This window comes from Brassica napus, chromosome C8, assembly GCF_020379485.1.
Source record: "Brassica napus cultivar Da-Ae chromosome C8, Da-Ae, whole genome shotgun sequence".
Taxonomy (NCBI): domain Eukaryota; kingdom Viridiplantae; phylum Streptophyta; class Magnoliopsida; order Brassicales; family Brassicaceae; genus Brassica; species Brassica napus.
Window position 1 is genome coordinate 19,728,907 of NC_063451.1, and position 18,729 is coordinate 19,747,635.

Consider the following 18,729-nt stretch of genomic DNA (forward strand, 5'->3'; position numbering starts at 1 on the left):
ATTAACCACCATATTTGTGTATGTTATTTACAAAAAATAAATAAAAATATTTGTGTAAGTTACCAATTCTCGACCAAAAATGTGTTGTAAAATCATATTTCAATGTTCTATAATCGGAAATTTAGAATATAATGTAATTTAGAACATAATGTAGTTTTTTTTAAACTAGGGGTGGGTATATTAACGAGAACCAAAGAATTGAACCGAAACTGAACCATACTTAAAAAATATGTTAATGGTTCCAAGTTTTGAGAACAAAAAAAATCAGAACCGATCCGAATAGAACTGAAATATTTCGGATAACTGAATGGAGCTAAAAATATAAAAAAAAATACTAAAAATAACTTAAACTATCAAAAATATAGCAGAAAGAACGAATATGTCCTAAGATAACCATAAAACTCCAAAATATTTAAAACAAATACCCGAATGGTTACTTAATTCAATTAGAAATGATCTCGAATTGAAACGAAATATTTTAAAACCGTATGGTTTCAATTTTCGAGAACCGAACTGAATGCCTATACCTAATTTTAACATTTTGATATTGTATTGATGGAGATTGTTTGAAGTTCATAGTGGTACCTACCTTAATAGACCTTTTATTTATGCGGATGCTCAAGCTACGTACGTTCCCTACAAGTTGGACTGGCTCCACATCATTGTAATCCTTATGGTTCTTGTAACGAAAAGCGGAGAAAAGGTTATGTTTTGTCAGGATTCTCGTTTGGGCTTCATGGTAGTATATTGAAGTCAGTTGCATCTTTTATTGGGTTTTGGTGAGGAATCTTAGTTAAGGAGATAAGCTATAACTTAACCTCTTTATAAAAAAAAATTATAACTTAACCTTAAGCTTGTATTATATATCAAGTTGATTCATTTTAAATTAATTTTTTTGCTAGTTTAATTTATTTTATATGGACTTTGAAAATTAGGTTGATTTATATTCTTATAGCTTTGATTTGTTTTTTAAATCATATTATTTCTTTAAAATATTAGTTAATTTCATATTAATTTTCTAAATAGTATTATATCAAGTTGATTTTTTTTGTCATCAACTAAACAGACTCATACTGATTCGGAAAACCAAACAAGTGGCTCTGCATCCATGTGAACGACAAATGACGGATTTTTCCTAACAGTGTGCAAGACTGTCCGCTTCCTTGTTTTGCGTCCTTGGTACATGAATAATCTCTTAGCGAATAAAACTTTCTTTCAAGACCATCAAGTTGATATTTTATGAGTTACTTTTTTGGTTAGTTTACTTTATTTTCTTTGAATTTCTATTTTATTTTCAAATAAATATTTACTGGAAGTGATGACATTTTAAAAATAATGATTTGGTATATTTTGATTGGTGGTTCTAAATCCTACGTGTCAATTTTCAAAATATTTCAAATAATTATTTTAATAATAGACTATAAACTATTGAGGGTGTCGTATGCATATGACTAAACCACCAATCATAATATGCCAAATCATTATTTTCAAAATGCCAAAACATCAAAAAACTATTTTCCCCAAAATAAAGTAGGAATTCATTCAAAATAAGGTAAGCTAACAAAAAAAAAATCATGAAACAGAATCAACTTGATACAGCTACTATTTTTTTAAAATCACCCCATCATTAACTAATTGTTCTTAAGAATATAATATTTTTTAAAAAGTCAAAGTAATAAGAATTCAAATCATATATAAATTCAAAGTCCGTAATAAACTAACAGATAAATAATAATTTCATATTAATAAAAATTAACATATAATATTTCAATAAATTAAATAAAATTAAAAATATATATTTTTAAAAATAATACAAAAACTTTTTTCAATTTAAAAGCTATAAGAACTTAAATCACATATGATTTTAAAAGTTGAACTACAACATATTGAATTCCTCATATAAAATTTTAAAATATCAATAAAATATACAAAATAGAAAATTTTGTTTATTATTTAAAACATTAAAGTTTCCAAAACTATTTATTACAGAATAAAATAAGAAATAGGAATTAACTTGATACGTATAATAATTTTGGCAAATTAAGATTAAAGAGATTAAGAGGTTGATTGTTTACAGATTTTGAAGTAGTTTTTGGCTTTTGTTTTTGGAAAACCCACTTTTCTTCCAATCAAGTTTTAGTTTTTAGTTTTTATTTTTTGTAAAAATCATTTGATTTGCCAATCAAGATTTTTAACAAGTAGATTCCCTAAATTTTAGGGAAACTAGTTTTTCAAAATTTCAATATATTTATGAAGAAAAACCAAAAACTAACTTTTGTGGGTTTTTTGATAAAAAACGAATTTTATTTCTTTTATGTATTTATAATTAAATAAATAATATTCCATAAAGAGAAATTTTCCAAACAAGTTTTTAAGATATCATTTAAACAATAATGTAAAATAATTTATTTGTGTCTCATATCTGCAAATAAATTTTGATATTTATATATAATATTAATTAATTTTAAATCATTAGTTATTAATTGCTATAAATAAAATTATTGAATAACTGTAAGAATTATTAGACACACTAAAATAAATAATATTTTATAATTTTAAATTTTTTTTTCTTATTTTAAAATGATGTATTGATTATATAATAAAATTTTCTAAGTAGTTTCAAACTTTTAAATATTTTTATTTTTGTGTAATTTTATATATATTTTATTTATATTTTACTATAATATATTTTTTTATAAAAATATAATAATTAAAATATTTTATTGTATTTTATTTTAAAATAATAATCACAATATTTTGATAAATTTTAATTGTAAAATCTCAATATTTATTGCTATTTTATTATATATTTCACAGTAATGTATTAATTAATTTTTTAAAAAAATAGAGAAAAACCAAAAACCAAAATCAAAATATAAAAACCAAAAAACAAAAGCTGAAAACCAAAAATCAAAATCTAAAAACCAAAAACTAAAATCTAAAAACTAAAAACTAAAGCTTAAAACTACCGAAACAAACATTATTAATATAAAATTTTAACTTAATAAAAGAAGAAACAATTACCCTGAAGTTTTATATATTTTGTTTTATTTTTAAATCATTGCATATGCTAATAAATAATAGGGCACAAAGTTTCTAAAAAAATTGAAATATTAGTTAATTTCAATTTGTTTCTTTCTACTTAGCAATTTCATTCTTTGGTTTTCAACAGTTTACAAAAAAAAAAAAAAAAAATTAAAAGAGCTATTGGTAAGAGTAAGCCATCATTCATTTCTGAATTTCAAAATTCTTCTTAATCAAACAAAGAAATTAACGAATTTATTTACTAATCAAAATTAAAATTTTAATCAACACTATTATTTTACATTTTTGACACATTTTAGTCAGTTATAAACAAAAACTCATATAATTTAATAAAATAGGCTATATTGAAAAAAATCTAACATGTTCTAATCTTCAAAACGTTATTATTATCGTTGTTAAAACAAGCTACATGATGAATTCTCATAAATAATTAGTCTCATTCACCTTAAATAACATATAAAAATTAAATGCTCATAAATGATTTTTGTCAAAAAAGATATTTAAAGAATAATATATATAAAATAGATGAAAAATAAAGAGTACAAAAAAATCTTGTCAAATCAGTTAGTTACAATTTCCACAGAAACTTGTAAGAAGACCAACAATGAATTAGCATGAAAGACAAGTCAAAAATGATAGAACGAACAATTAATATGAATTTATTAATACAATAATATAATATCTAAGGATCTTAACAAACAAACTAAAACAATAAAAATTTACAAATTTTTAACATTTAGAATAAAAAAATTTCAAGATTACAATGAATAAGGTATTTGAGAGTTTTTTTCTCTTGTCGTTAGCATTTAGCAACTATGAATGATTATTAAATTATGTAATAGTTTTCACAGGATCGTACAAATTCTCATGTAAAGCCAAAAACAAACAAATATTATTTATCATACCAGAATAATACATTTTCATACAACAAACTAAAATATATTCTATTGCAGTGCATTATAAAATCATACAAGCTTCACTAACTAAAAATCTAATTAGATCAAGTAGAAGATAAATATAATACTCCAGATTCTCTATATTATTCTCAGCAAATGTTCAACTCGTTGTCGATTTAAACAAGTTTTGAGATGATCTTGTTGTACACTCCGAGTCAGAGGCTGAGATTGGAGAGTTTGACAAAGATCCGGATTCATAGTATGTTTTTCTTCAAATTTGAGTAGATTTACGTATTTAGAAAATTTGTAACAATATATGTAACTTTAATTATTGAAGTTTTTTTTGTTAGTTGTTGGAGTTGTTTAAAATTAATATATTTTTGATTGAAAATTTTATATTCCTGCTATTTTTAAAAATAATTTACACTGTATTTTTAATAAAAAATGATTGTTAAAAAAATTCAGAGATTGGTTTCAAAAATTATTTAAATAAAGAAAATTTAAATGTTATTCCTCGAAATTCCGTCGAAACATTCCGACATAATTCCGAGGAAAGCACCTATATATTGGGATTTTGGTTTGGGGTTTAACTTCCTTGGAATTCCGTTGGAACATCCTGACACAATTCCTGGAAATCAATGTTTTTGATATGAATTATTCAAAAAAAAAAAATCATCAACATAAAAAGACTCATGGAGACTCTATAAACCAAGCTGGTAGCTCTGCGTCCGTCCATATGAACGACAATCGACAGTTGTTTCCTTGCACTTCGTGCGAGGCTGTCCACCTTGGTATTTTGTGTTCTGGGTATATGGATGAGCTCAGTGTGGTTGAAACTTCTTTTGAGGGTCTTGATATCTTCGATATAGCTTGCAAAAGCTGGTATTCATCAGTTTTGAAACCATCTTCACCAATTGAGAACAATTTGTTGCAAAAGTTACATGAAACTGCCGTAAATTTCTCATACATTTCATTGTCCAAATGAATGCCTCTAGTTCCGAAGGTAGAGGAGAAAGATTGGCTCTGGTATTCGTTGCTCACATCATCCCATCAAAGCCTTCGAGCGTGTTATACCAACCTTTTCCGGAACAACTTTCATGTTCTTTCCATGACCCATCCCTAAAACACCATCTTCCCGGTATATGAGGTAAAGTCGAATCCACTACCTCTCTAGATCTATCGATCCTACGAATAATTGATTCTTTAACCTCGGCCCAAAGACTGATTATGTCTCCTCCAAGTTGAGAGTGTCCATGGGATCTATATCCAAATTGCTAAAAACTTTGTTGTTTCGAGCTTTCCAAATATACCATAAAATTCAAGCAAATTGATGATCTTCCAGAAGCGGAGATACTCTACAAAATAGATGATCCATATTTGTAAAGAGTGAATGAGCCAGAAAAATATCTAGATTCGAAGGGGTCTTTGAAAGTATCCAAACTTGTACCGCCCAGGGGGGCATTCAAAGAACAAGTGATTTATTGTTTCCTCAAATACTCCACATATTGCACACTGTGATCCCTTTGAATCCTTCTCACTTGCAAACTTTTTATATGAAACATTCAATAAAAATATAAAATCGAATACCGACACGTCATAAAAATACATATTAAGTGTCTAATACGATGTGAGTTAACAATCGTTCAAAGTTTTCAACTTATAAAATCCTCTATGAATATATCAACGAGTACATAATATCTCTCATAAACACTTATACAATTAAACAAACATATTTTGATAATCCAACTTACAATATTGATTTTGTTCTCTTATAAACACTTATATATTTAAAACATGCAGATAATTCCTTCTAAATCATCAATATTTTATAAAAATGTACTGTGGGTCAATTATCTCATGTTCTGAAACCAGAAATCTCATTTCGTCGGATTTTTTTTCCAATGAGCTGGTTCCGATAGAGAATTTCGTCAGAAATGCGTTTCTTTGATGGATTTCGACAAAATTCTTCGTCGGAATTCGCCTTCTTTCTTGTAGTTTTTCTTGATTTGGTCATTTTTTTATCGTAAGTTGTTGCCTATTTAAAGGCTTCGTCATCTCTTATAACAAGTTCACAGAATCGATACAAGTTTTGTTCATTTGAATTCATTGTCTCCCTCTCTTTCTTGTGTCTAAACAATATTGACAATGTAAGAGTCTTGTGTATCACGATTTAAAGGATGCCTTAATGTAGCTTAATACTTATTAAACACTCACTGAACTTTTACTTATCTTCTTCTCTTACTCTAGTTTACCGATTCTTTTTTTTTGGGTCAAAACTCTAGTTTACTGATTCTAAATCTCGTTCTTCTTAAAAACACAAATTCAAAGTATTTTGTCACTTCACAAAGATTAGTTTTATACTAGAGTTTCTTTGACTCAGATAACCAGTCTATTGTATAGAATCTTTGGTTATAGTATAGACTGTGTAAAAGGATTCAACCACGAGTTGGTTCTCTTTCTTTAATTGGCGGGTTCATGTTATGTGGTTGACAGCAATTCAGTTACAAATTGACTGAATACCATTTTTTTGACATGCAACAAACACTCATAAATTTCAATGTTTCTAAGTATTTAAAGTAACCCAGGTCTCGGAGAGAGGAGAGTGTAATTTTGTTATTTTCTCACTTTTGTCTTTAATAAGTCCAAAATTACTCTTGTTTTCTTCCTTTCACCTGTCGAGAAAGAAACCTTAATTTATCGTATTTCACCATCGTTTTTCACGATTCTTAGCAAATTTTAGTGATTTTAGTGATTTATATGCTTTTTTTACCTAGTTATGAAGGATTCTCAATTAAAGATATAACCATATAGAGATCCGCACATTGCGCGGGATGAGTGTGTATGGAAAAAAAATTCTTAAAATTTAATTTACATTTTAATTCACTATTTCTATTATTAATCATTATATAAAACGTAAACTATGTAAATTTTAATCATGTAGATGTATTACATCTTGGGTTTGTAATTATATATGTTCAGTTATATATGGACCAGGACATATGAAAGATTAAAAGATAGAAATAATCATTGGGTCTTAGCTATGTTAAAAACACAAACAAATTTAGTGGCTATATTCTCTAAAACTCATTTGTTGAGAAGATGAGAAATGTATTGTTCTTTTCAAATGTCAAGAACTTTAAGAAAAAAGAATAAGAGTTTATATGACAAATTCAAATCTTTTCACTATAAACCAGTTCATCTGAGATTCTTATGCAACCAATATTTTCTTCTTTTCTATTTTATTTTTGCTTGCTTTTTATTTCTCGTGTCTGTTGATTTCGTAATCTCCAAAATATTGTTTCTCAACATCAAATAAATAGTTTTGCAACACGATTTATGTCCCAAAAAATGGTGCATCTCCTTTGTTCACTTCAGTGATTCATTTCTTATACCAAGATACGTTAATTTTTCTTTTTTTAATTCATATATTATTATAAGTTATATAAATTTATACTGTAATTTTCATAATATTGAATAATAGCCCATAAAAATAAAGTTTAGATAAAATGTAGTCGTTGGATTACATGATATTTTATGATATTTTCTTTTTTGAAATGGAAGAAACGTATATAGAATGAATTCAACGAAAATAGAGATGAAAAAAAAAATTAAATATATTGTTTTTGAAGGATAAAATTTATTTTTCAGGAATTCCAAAAACCAAAAATCCAAATAGACCCGAGTCAAATTTGAATAGATAGCCGAATAATTTACCTTTGCGATGGATCCAGAGCATACAGATCTATTCCGGAGTGTTGGAGCAAAAAACCTGCATAAACAAAAAAAAGGAAGGATTGTTGAGAACAGAGAAGACGTAAAGGGACAACCATTGAAGACATCATAAACTTGAAGTATCTGAAACTGCAGAAGATCTGAATCTCTTACTACCACAGAAGGATCTAAGGCGAAATTCAAGTATGAAAAAGATCCCAAATAGCCATTTAATTATACGAAGCAATGCAACATTTCACTTCCCAGGCCCCCATCCAATATCACAACTCCATTTTGCAGTAACTACTCAGAAAAAAGTGCAAGCTCTTGAGATATTTGCAGGTCACCAAGAGATGGTCTCTGTCCCGACAAATCAACTTATCAAAAGACTAAAAGATAAAGATCAAGAGATGACCTGAGGTGCAGCCAAGTAACAATGAGATGTATATTAACGAACATTCGGAAGTCTAAATCTTCTGAACTTTCACCATAACTGACATCTACCATTTATAATGTCATAACCCCGAGATAGCGAGAGAGAGCTAAACCTATAATCTGGATGCAGGAAGAAGATGCGACATAACATCTAGGAGACTAGTATGAATGGAAAAGAGTTTCATAAATCCACTGACGTCATATCAAAGGTCAAGTAGAGTAGCAGATTTCCCAACTTATTAATCTGACAATGCACACAGACATCAAGCAGCAGAAATTCATGCCCAACCTAGCCACATCCTAACAACGTCAAAGGCCAAACCAGTCATCCCAAAGAGTTGAAGCCCGACCTTAAGGGTCTTCAATTGTTCTCCTTTAACTCAATTCCTCAACCCAAAGAAAATGTACACCGACTCCTCCAAGTATCATCATAAATTCAGCTACATAAATTTGGATTATTATAGTTCCTTTTTAATGTTTTAGAAATATAGTTCCTTTTGAAATTAGACACACACAAAAATATATATTGTCTTGTACTCATATCAATATAGGAGTGTGCACTGCACTCACCCAAATGTATGTCCTAAAGCTTTATAAAATATAATTCATCACACAGAGCATAACCATAGTTCTCTCCCACACACACACAAAACATAACCTTACCTCTCTTTTTTTATCCCTCAAAACACATACACACAAAATTTGAAGCTTAAATAGTCTTGCTCGATGGCCGGTGGAGAGTTGAGAAATGGAATTAGAAAAGCTTGCGCCCTTCTCATAGTGATTGACGGGATAGAGGGATGGATATGCATTCAAAGGAGTTGCATCAAACTTATTGACTTACTTAACTGATGTGGTGAAGATGAGAAACTCAAGAGCAGCCACGACTGCTAACACTTGGAGTGGCTTCACTTTCATGTTGCCTCTCTTCTCTGCTCATTTCACCGATTTACTGGGACAGATTCTTCACCATCCTAGCTTATTCTTCTCTCTACTTTTTGGTCAGTATCACTATACCACCCTTCTGTTAGAATCAACATCAGAAAGAACAATTCAAGACTTGTTTGTTTAAAAATCAAAAACTCAGATCCATCTGGGAGAATAGAGACTCTCCAAACATTATCAACTTGTTGAGAGAAAGCTATAACCTTTGATGCAATATCCTGGTAAATTAGGTTTTATAACTTTTCAGCAAAAAATGAAACATATCATGAAAGCTTTTGTAATAGTGATTCAACATTAATTACTTCTCCTATGGAAACCACGATCATGTGTGGTGTGAAGCTCATTCCAGAAGATGAAGGCATCATCAACTCACCTAACCAAAACAAAAGCAAAAATCTCATTAAGTATCCATGTTCTTGATCTAATAAGCAACTTAATACATAGACAGAAAGTCTTACACTTTTCCCACGCATCAAGGACACATTAAAGAGTCCTGGTTCTTGATTTCGGACAGAGTTTGTTTAACAGTGGAAGACAATCTCTGTTTCTTGCCAGAGCCTGTAGGTTGACCACAGCCTCGTTTGCTAGAGGTGTTAATGGTCAAAACAGAGGAAGACGGCAATGCCAAAGAAACAGAACCGTCTTGTCCGTATTTTCTAAGCCGTTGTCTCTTACGTTTCATCAGAGTTTCACCATGAGGAGGAGGAGGAGCAGCAGCATCAGTCGTATGAACACCAACATGATGAGGAGAAGCTCCAGTTGCTGCTTCAGAAGGATCACCATGTAAAGGATGAGATCCGATCGACTCATAGAACCTCTCGCCGGAGCTGGGCCACACGAAGACTCCGTAACTGCTAGACGATTTCTCCGTCTCTATCATCCTTATTTCTTGTTCGTCGTCATCGAAATGATGCTTGAGAGCAATATTAATTTTGAGCCTGCAATTCTAAGAAAAGGCCTTAAGAGAGCTCACGGAGCCATGGTGTTTGAAGGCGTATCCAAGACAATTACACATTTCAAAATGTTCTTATTTCCTTGATTAAACTCTTTTTTTTTTTTTTTTATCTTTTTGAGTTGCATTTATAAAATATCCTAAAACGAATAAAACTGTCTAATTTATTACTTGTTTTTTTAATTACATTAATGAAACATGCTTAAATGAATTTAAACTTCCTATTTTATTGTTTGTTTTTTCAGTTGCCTTAATGAAATATCCTTAAATAAATTTAGACATAATGTCATTTAATCAACAAAAAAAACTCATGAATTATCCTTACGTGCATAATTTTAATAAAGGAGATTTTTAAAAACATGCATCATTAAAATGTTACCTAAAACATGCAGCACTAATATATAACATGCATCAATAAAACTAGAATTTGACTCACATAATTGTACGGATATTATTTTCAGTTGATTAAATTTAAAAATAATTATTTATTCAAAAAAATTTAAGAATGGCTATGTTTTTAAAAATTATTTGGTATTATTTGCTCATAACTCAATTGTCATTTGATAAATTGTTAGAAAGAAAATTCTAACATAATATAACTCAATTGTCATTTGCTAAATTTATGGTTTTTATTTATATTTTTTATTATTTAATTATAATATTTTCATTTTATATTTGAAAGATAAATGAATTTTCTTCCAAACAATATTTTTGTAAATGTATTTTTTAAAAAAATAATCAATTAAAATTGTTATTATCATTGAATATCATTATTTTGACATAATTTGAGTTTTCGTTTACATCAAAACTTATCATATTTTATGATAATTTTAATTTAAAATGTAATTTTCATATTTTTCAAACAAATTCTAAAAATATTTTTTTAAATATTTTGTTATAATTGTTAAAAAAATATTGAGTTGCATTTCAAATAAAAAGGTAAAGATATTAAAAATATTCTAATTAAAATATGTAAAATTTAATATAGTTTTAAGAAAATGGTCAAAATAAAAAAAATTACGCATAAAATAATCATGATTTTTGTTAACTGAGCGGATCATTATTTATATGATATCGCACACGAAATTTTTTTTTTCTGTTTTTAAAATTATCTAATTAACTCTATACTCATTTTTTTATATTTTTTATATGATATCACACATTCGTAAAAAATAGATAATTTAAGATGCAAAAAAAAATATTTACTTAATGAATATAATATGAACGAATATTACAAATACTTCATTTAATAAAATAAATAATTAAAAACTGAAAATTCATATCCGCACTAGCGCGCAGGTCAGGGTCTAGTTTATGTTAACAGAAACTCCTTCCACGAGTTTCTTAAAAAGAAATATATCTATATTATTAAAAGAGAAGTACCTATTTAAAAATGTTCTTACTTCATTAGTTAAACTCCTTTTTTTGCTTGTTTTTTTTCAGTTGCATTTATGAAATATCCTAAAACGAATAAAACTGCCTAATTTATTACTTGTCTTTTCAGTTACATTAATGAAATATGATTAAATGAATTTAAACTTCCTATTTTATTGTTTGTCTTTTTCAGTTACCTTAATGAAATATCCTTAAATAAATTTGGACATAATGTCATTTAATCAACTAAAAAAACTCATGAGTTATCCTTACGTGCATAATTTTAATAATGGAAATTTTTAAAAACGTGCATCATTAAAATGTTACCTAAAACATGCTGCACTAATATATAACATACATCAATAAAACTAGAATTTGACTCACACAATTGTACGTATATTATTTTCAGTTGATTAAATTTAAAAATAATTATTTATTCAAAAAATATTTAAGAATGACTATGCTTTTAAAAATTATATGGTATTATTTGCTCATAACTCATTTGTCATTTGATAAACTGTTAGAAAGAAAATTTTAGCATAATATAACTCAGTTGTCATTTGCTAAATTTATGGTTTTTATTTATATTTTTTATTATTTAATTATAATATTTTCATTTTATATTTGAAAGATAAATGAATTTTCTTTCAAATAATATTTTTGTAAATGTATTTTTTAAAAAATAATCAATTAAAATTGTTATTATCGTTGAATATCATTATTTTTGACATAATTTGAGTTTTCGTTTACATCAAAACTTATCATATTTTAGGATAATTTTAATTTAAAATGTAATTTTCATATTTTTCAAACAAATTCTAAAAATATTTTTTAAATATTTTGTTATAATTGTGAAAAAAATATTGAGTTGCATTTCAAATAAAAAGGTAAAGATATTAAAAATATTCTAATTAAAATATGTAAAATTTAATATAGTTTTAAGAAAATGGTCAAAATAAAAAAAATTACACATAAAATAATCATGATTTTTGTTAACTGGACGGATCATTATTTATATGATATCGCACACGAAAGAAAAATTTATGTTTTTAAAATTATCTAATTAACTCTATAATTTTTTTTTATATATTTTTTATATGATATCACACGTTCGTAAAAAAATAGATAGTTTAAGATGCAAAAAAAAAAATATTTACTTAATGAATATAATATGAACGAATATTACAAATACATCATTTAATAAAATAAATAATTAAAAACTGAAAATTGATATCCGCGCTGGCGCGCGGATCAAAGTCTAGTGTGTATTATTTTTGTTAGCAATCTATATTAGATGAATACCATTAGCATATGTTGTAATTCTTAGCAATCTAAAAGGTTAGTAAAATTAGAAGCTGCTGAAAAGAGTCGTGGTGATGCAACGTAAACAAAAATGGCAAACTTGTGAATAAACTATTAAACCAATGTTAGTCTCGTAAAATGTTCTAATAAGCCTAGGATATAATAATTGTAAGACTTTTTTGCTTCAGCACCGACTTTTTGAGTGGTTTGCCTTTTTGCTGAAGCATTGAGTTTTTGACCGGTTTGAAAACGCCGATTAAACATCCACCGCATACCCGCTTTAAAACAGGGATTTTTATATATAGATAAGTGTGCACTTGTTCAAAAAAAAATAATAATAAGCGTGCTGGAACATTAAGCCCAAAAAGATATGAACCGCACTGGTTGGAAACATTTATATATGTCAAAAAAAAAATATTAACAATAAAGACACCCAATTTGTCACCGTTACGACAAAATAAAGTTTGACCAATTTTAAAAAAAAAAAATGTTTTTGACCTCGCAGTCTTGTGTAGTACACAAATGTTACAAAGCTCCTGCAGGCTTCTCATCACACACATACTATTAAACCCATTTTGGTTCTCATAAAAATATTCCCTCTGATGACTCCTACCCAAACCTCACCCCCCCCAAACAAGCTTATCTTACGACTCAAACCCCACCCGACTTTAACACAGAAGAGAAGACTCAAACTCAGACCAATTTAACCAGTGCCCCCACCACAGACTCTTAAACCTCCTTTCACTCTTCAATTCAATCAGCTCCTGTTGAAACAAAACCAAACTCAAAGAATTACACAAAATACATATTTACTATTAACTTCCCAGTCTAAGACATTTGGACAGGATTAACTAGTCCTAAAGTATTGAGTATTTATTTATTACCTTCACTGGAAGTTGAATCCACCTGGCGGTGCGGCTGCATCATTACCACCAAACTGGAATCCCTGAGCAGAGACATCACCTGGTGGTAGAGTCTCGTCTTCCTCTTCCAACCAGTATGTTTCAAGAATCTTCACTGCCTTCTCATAGATTTCGCTGTTGTCATGACTCTGCAGATTCTCAATCTTTTCTAATCCCTCTGCATCATCGATCAACTGGGCATAAAAGTTTACATCCCCGGTATTTCCCGTCAACTTCTCAGCTTCTCCGACCTTCAGAATGTTCTCCAATCCTTCTAGACACACGGTGATAATCCTCGGATCGGGGCATATCAAAAGATCACACAGTGGCTTCACGACTCCCTGATCCACCATGTACCTAAAGCACGGAACAGAGGGAAGTTTTAAGTGATCGTTTGAAAAGAGAGATCTAACAAATATTTCAAAGGAGGCTGAGATCCAAAGAAGAGGGGGCTGATATCGAATAATCATACTTGATTTGGTCGGGAGAACCTCCCGAAGTCGCATTGGATACTGCCCATGCAGCTTCTTTCTTTATATCGAACTCTGCATTTTGAAGCAGGTTGACGAGAGGGAATATCAAACCAGCTTCACATACCGCCTGCATCACAGAACATAAACACACAAAATTTCCATCAAACAACGAAAGCCTTCTGAAACTGATAAGCTGAACAAAATAAATCTTGGGCGAAAGTTCACCTGAATCTGGTCCTTGTTTCCAGCAGTGATGTTTGATATTGTCCAGCAAGCTTCCTTTTTAATGCTCTTCTTATGGTTATGAGTCAGAAGGCTCAACAAGCTAAGGAGTGCACCATGACTAATTACACACTGCAGGGAAAAAAATTCATCAGCTCAAAACCAACCAAAAAACAGTTATGCAATAAACGGTTAAATTCTTGAGACCTACAGAGGATTATAGGCCTAAAATGATGAACACATACATCTAAAAGAGACAGAATACCAGAAATTATGTGCAGTATTATTTGAGCTATGTGAAAACATGCATGGTACTAGGTAGACAAATTTTAGAAAGAAATGATCGACCTCTTTTTCCAGAGGTGCACATAATATTCTCAAGTGAATTAATCTGATGAGTAGAAAGTAACTTTTGAGAACCAAAAATAATTATCATATAGTTCACATTCAGCTGATAAGCCAGTGATGTCCCATTCTTCCCATTAATGTTGTAGGACGAGTGGAACATGTATGCTGAGAGAAATGACTGAAAGAATAAGAATACCTGTGTCTGTGCATCATCTCCAGTGACGATGTTACCGATAGTTCGAAGAGCAGGAATAAGCACAGACGGTGATGGATGCCTACAGCAAGCCAAAATTCATCATCACATAATCATGTACAAAAACAAGGTGGATTACAGGATTGAAAAGACTCACTCGAGAAGCTCGACAAGTCGGGGAACAACACCTGCCTGAATAACAGATTGGATTTTTTCATTGATGCCGTCAGAAAGATAAGAGAGGGCCCAACAGGCATCCGTTAACACTTCCTCATCAGTCGAATGAATCAGGCGCTCAAGGGCTGGAAGAGCTGGACTAACCTGTTCTTACGAGATCACAGAAGTGCCTTGATCAAATAAGGAAGAGAAGAATAAGACAGAAATGAGAGACAAACCTGCTCAAACGGAGGCTGTGGCTTGCCCCTGCAGAAATTAGAGAGGGTCCAAGTAGCATTTCTGAGCATGGAGAGTTTAGCACGCTCATTCAACTGAGAGAGCAATGGTAACAAAGCTCCCTGACCAAGGACAAGATCTCTGCACCGTGGAGAATCACCCGCAACATTCCCTAACGCCCAGACAGCCTAAGACGAAGAAAATATACTTTAACAACATACTTGGTCTCGAATATTAATGAAGAAACATACTGTACCTGCTCACGGACATCATCACTCTGAGAAGCCAAGAGTTGCACAAAAATGGGAACAGCACCGTGTTCAATGACAACCTTCGTATGTTCTGAAGTCCCAGAAGCAATGTTCGTCAATGCCCAAGCAGCCTCAAACTGAAGCCACACACAAAGCATTAAGTTTCAGATGATAATTGCAGCAAATGTGAGAGAGATAACACAAACCTGAAGCTGTGGATAATCGTCCCTGTTGAGAAACTCCACAAACCTTGGCACAACACCAGCAGCTATCACCTCTTCGATAGGAGGACTTCGCTCTACCAAATCAAAACAAAAGGCATCCATTCAATTTCAAGAACACGCCTAGTAAAATCCAAACTACACAGATACCAGCAAAATCACCTATGGAAAGCAGTTTCCTGAACTGAGTAGTTGCTTCAAGCTGTAAGTTCCTATCCTCTGACCACACTCCACCAACCATAGACGGCAAGCTCTCCAACTTAATCAACAATCAAAAACGATCTAATCAGTTCTAAAACCCTAGAAATCGAATCGGTTCCAGATCCATAGTGATTCTATACCTTCTTCTCGACGGATGTAGCGGAAGCAACGGAGGAAGGAGCGAATTGAGGCTGCTGTGTGGATTGAAGACCTTCGCGACGCTTCTTGAGCAAGCTCTCTTCGCGCTTCGTTTTACGGATCTCGACCATGTTGTCTTCTCTCCTCCTTCGTCCTTCCTCGGCGTCCACCGCCACTTTGTAGCGGTTACGGCGAACCTCAGTCCTCGCGTTGGGTCTCAGAGACATGATGGCTACTGCTCTTCTTGGTGAACGAATGTGAGAGGAGAGGAGAGAGTGTTAGAATAGAATCGGCGGATATATAGAGAGAGAGAGGGAATCAACCCTAGGCGAAGCAGAGGGGAACGAGAAAAGAGGAAAAGTTACAGAGATTGAAATTTCGTTTGGTTTACAAAATACATTTTTTTAATTTTATTTGATTTCGTTACAGAGACCCAGTTGACTTGTCGACACTAGTCTATTTATTTTACCATATCGTACAGCTAATTTTGTTATTTAATACTCCCTCGGTTTTTACAAATATTTGTAAGTAGTTTTAGTTAAAAATGTGAATATTAAAAAAAAAATTATTTTGAAGAAATAGCATTTAATACATAAATTCAACCAATAATAAAAAATTATGAATTATTTGATTGGTCACACAACATATAATAAATGTAAAAGGTGCTTTGGATTATGTAAATATCTTACATTGTGAAACAAACATTTTTTACTAAAACTACTTACATATCAAAACAGAAGGAGTAAAAAACTAGGTCAAACACCCGCGCCGGGTTAAGATTTTAATTTTATAAACATAAAATATTTTTTTACATCATCCATACAAATATTCAAACATAATAATGTTATATTTTACATGTTTGTCATCTAATTGATTGTTTCACCATCACATTTATTTGTAGATTCTTATTATATATTTATCTCATTGGATTTGCGTTTAATTATAAGACGACTTAATATTTTTTTTTAAATATGCAAAGTTTAAATGATTGATATACTTTTGTATTGAAATCATATATTATTTAAATATCATATCTAAAAGTATAATTAACAAAAAGTAATAAAAATAATTTATTAATTTAATAATTTATTGTATTTTATGACAATTTTACAATATTCAACTACATCATTTGATGAATAAATATTTTACTCTTTTAGATTTTCTGAAAGTTGTAAAGGTAAATCTATATTCAATTAGTATGGATAATTAAATATTTGGAGTTTTAATTTAATGGAAAATCTAACTTGATTTCGTGTATCAAGATTTTTTAATTAAATATATGGAAACAAAATGAAGATTTTATGGTATTTTAAGATAGCGATTTCTTTTATAGGTTAATCAATATTTTCTATGGTATATCATATTTTTCACTTAGGGGTGGACGTTTGGATATTCATTCGGATTTGGTTCGGGTATATTCTAATTTTGGGTTTCTCGGGGTTAAAACTTTTAGTCTTATTCGAGTATTTATAAATTTTCATTCGGTTGGTTTAGATAAACCCATTTAAATTATTTTTAAAAAATTAAAATTCATATATACTTTTAATTTTAAAAAAAAAAAATTAAAATAATATATTACATATAAATTTTAAGAAACTATACTAAAATACCTAAATTTAACTTAAAATTGGTTTACCTTGAATATTTGGATAGAAAATCAATATATATTTCAAGTGTTTTTAGTGTTTTAAGTATTGTTCGACTATTTTTGAAATTTATTTTTGACTATTTATATATACTTTCAAATATTTTGAACAACTTTAAAATATGTTATATATTTTAGATATATCTTTATGTACTAAATCTAAAAATAATTAATATATTTAAGTAAATAAAATTATTTTGGATACCTAAAATATTTATGTTCGGGACGGGTTTGATTTCAGTTTTCTAAATACCAAAATTTTGGAACCCGTTCGGATATTTTCCGGTTGGATTTGGTACTATTTTTTCAGATTAGAATCGGTTCGGTTTTTTGGATTCGGGTATTTAGCTCAACCTTAGTTTCACTGGTATTTTTTATGTAAATAGATAAAAGATGTTTGAAGTTGTTATGGGAGATCTAAATTTATTTATTGTATCTCATTTTACCTTGGTAAGATTTGGTTGAACATGTTTTAAATAGGAGATATGAAAGACTGATATTGCTTGATACATATACCAATTTTTTCTTGACTTGTTAACTGAATGTGGGTGACTGTTTTGATATTTTAATATTCTAAAGGAAATTTATATTATATAGTCTTTTAATTTGTTTATTCATCTAATCTGTTTGGTTTGATTTTACATTATTCTCATTTTGGATGTATACAATATAGTACAAATATGTAGAGCATGTAAGTTTTCCGAGTACTTAAAATAGTCATGATATGATACTGGGTATATAATATAAATAATTTTATACAAAAATATGAGTATGTTAAATCGTTTCCAAAGTTACCTTGAACCAATTTGTTCAGTTAATGAACAAAGAATTTAATAACTGACATGTTTTTTTACACTGAATGACTTGCATTTTATAGTTGTTTATAAACATATCTAATTTCTTATATTTGGTTTATATGTTTATAATTGTTTAGTTATTTAAGAATAAATCGTTCCCACTTTAGATCAGTTTTTAATTAATGGTTAGTGACTTATTTAAATACAGTTCAATATTAAAGGGAAAAGAATATTATTTAGTATAATGGATAAGATCATAGGATGTTTTTCAGTTAATGATGATAA

At 29.5% G+C, this 18,729-nt stretch overlaps 1 protein-coding gene and 1 long non-coding RNA gene across 3 annotated transcripts; both read right to left on the reverse strand.

Moving 5' to 3' along the window:
- Nucleotides 1-8,605: 8,605 nt before the first annotated feature.
- LOC106413700 lies at nt 8,606-10,050 on the reverse strand. Of its 2 annotated transcripts, XR_001282641.3 has the most exons (3): nt 9,491-10,048; nt 9,335-9,405; nt 8,606-9,111 (listed from the first exon to the last, which is right to left on the reverse strand). It is a non-coding gene; the product is annotated as an uncharacterized LOC106413700 (long non-coding RNA). The 2 variants fall into 2 exon arrangements; XR_007327320.1 differs by having other exon boundaries at nt 8,606-9,405; nt 9,491-10,050.
- Nucleotides 10,051-13,041: 2,991 nt separating this feature from the next.
- Nucleotides 13,042-16,385, reverse strand: LOC106415559 (importin subunit alpha-2-like). Its single transcript, XM_013856308.3, has 11 exons — nt 16,005-16,385; nt 15,826-15,922; nt 15,649-15,740; nt 15,448-15,579; nt 15,194-15,379; nt 14,956-15,119; nt 14,802-14,880; nt 14,261-14,389; nt 14,035-14,162; nt 13,545-13,919; nt 13,042-13,424 (listed from the first exon to the last, which is right to left on the reverse strand). Exons 1-10 carry the CDS (start codon nt 16,227-16,229, stop codon nt 13,547-13,549), a joined length of 1,605 nt encoding a protein of 534 aa, XP_013711762.1. The 5' UTR covers nt 16,230-16,385; the 3' UTR covers nt 13,042-13,424; nt 13,545-13,546.
- Nucleotides 16,386-18,729: the final 2,344 nt, after the last annotated feature.

Excerpts from the sequence above, each read along its gene's own strand:
- LOC106415559 (XM_013856308.3), bottom strand. The coding sequence starts at position 16,229 with ATGTCTCTGAGACCCAACGCGAGGACTGAGGTTCGCCGTAACCGCTAC. Across the intron at positions 15,120-15,193 it reads CACAGCCTCCGTTTGAGCAG|GTTAGTCCAGCTCTTCCAGC; the intron begins GTTTGTCTCTCA and ends TCGTAAGAACAG. Across the intron at positions 14,163-14,260 it reads GAAACAAGGACCAGATTCAG|GCGGTATGTGAAGCTGGTTT; the intron begins GTGAACTTTCGC and ends TCTGTGATGCAG.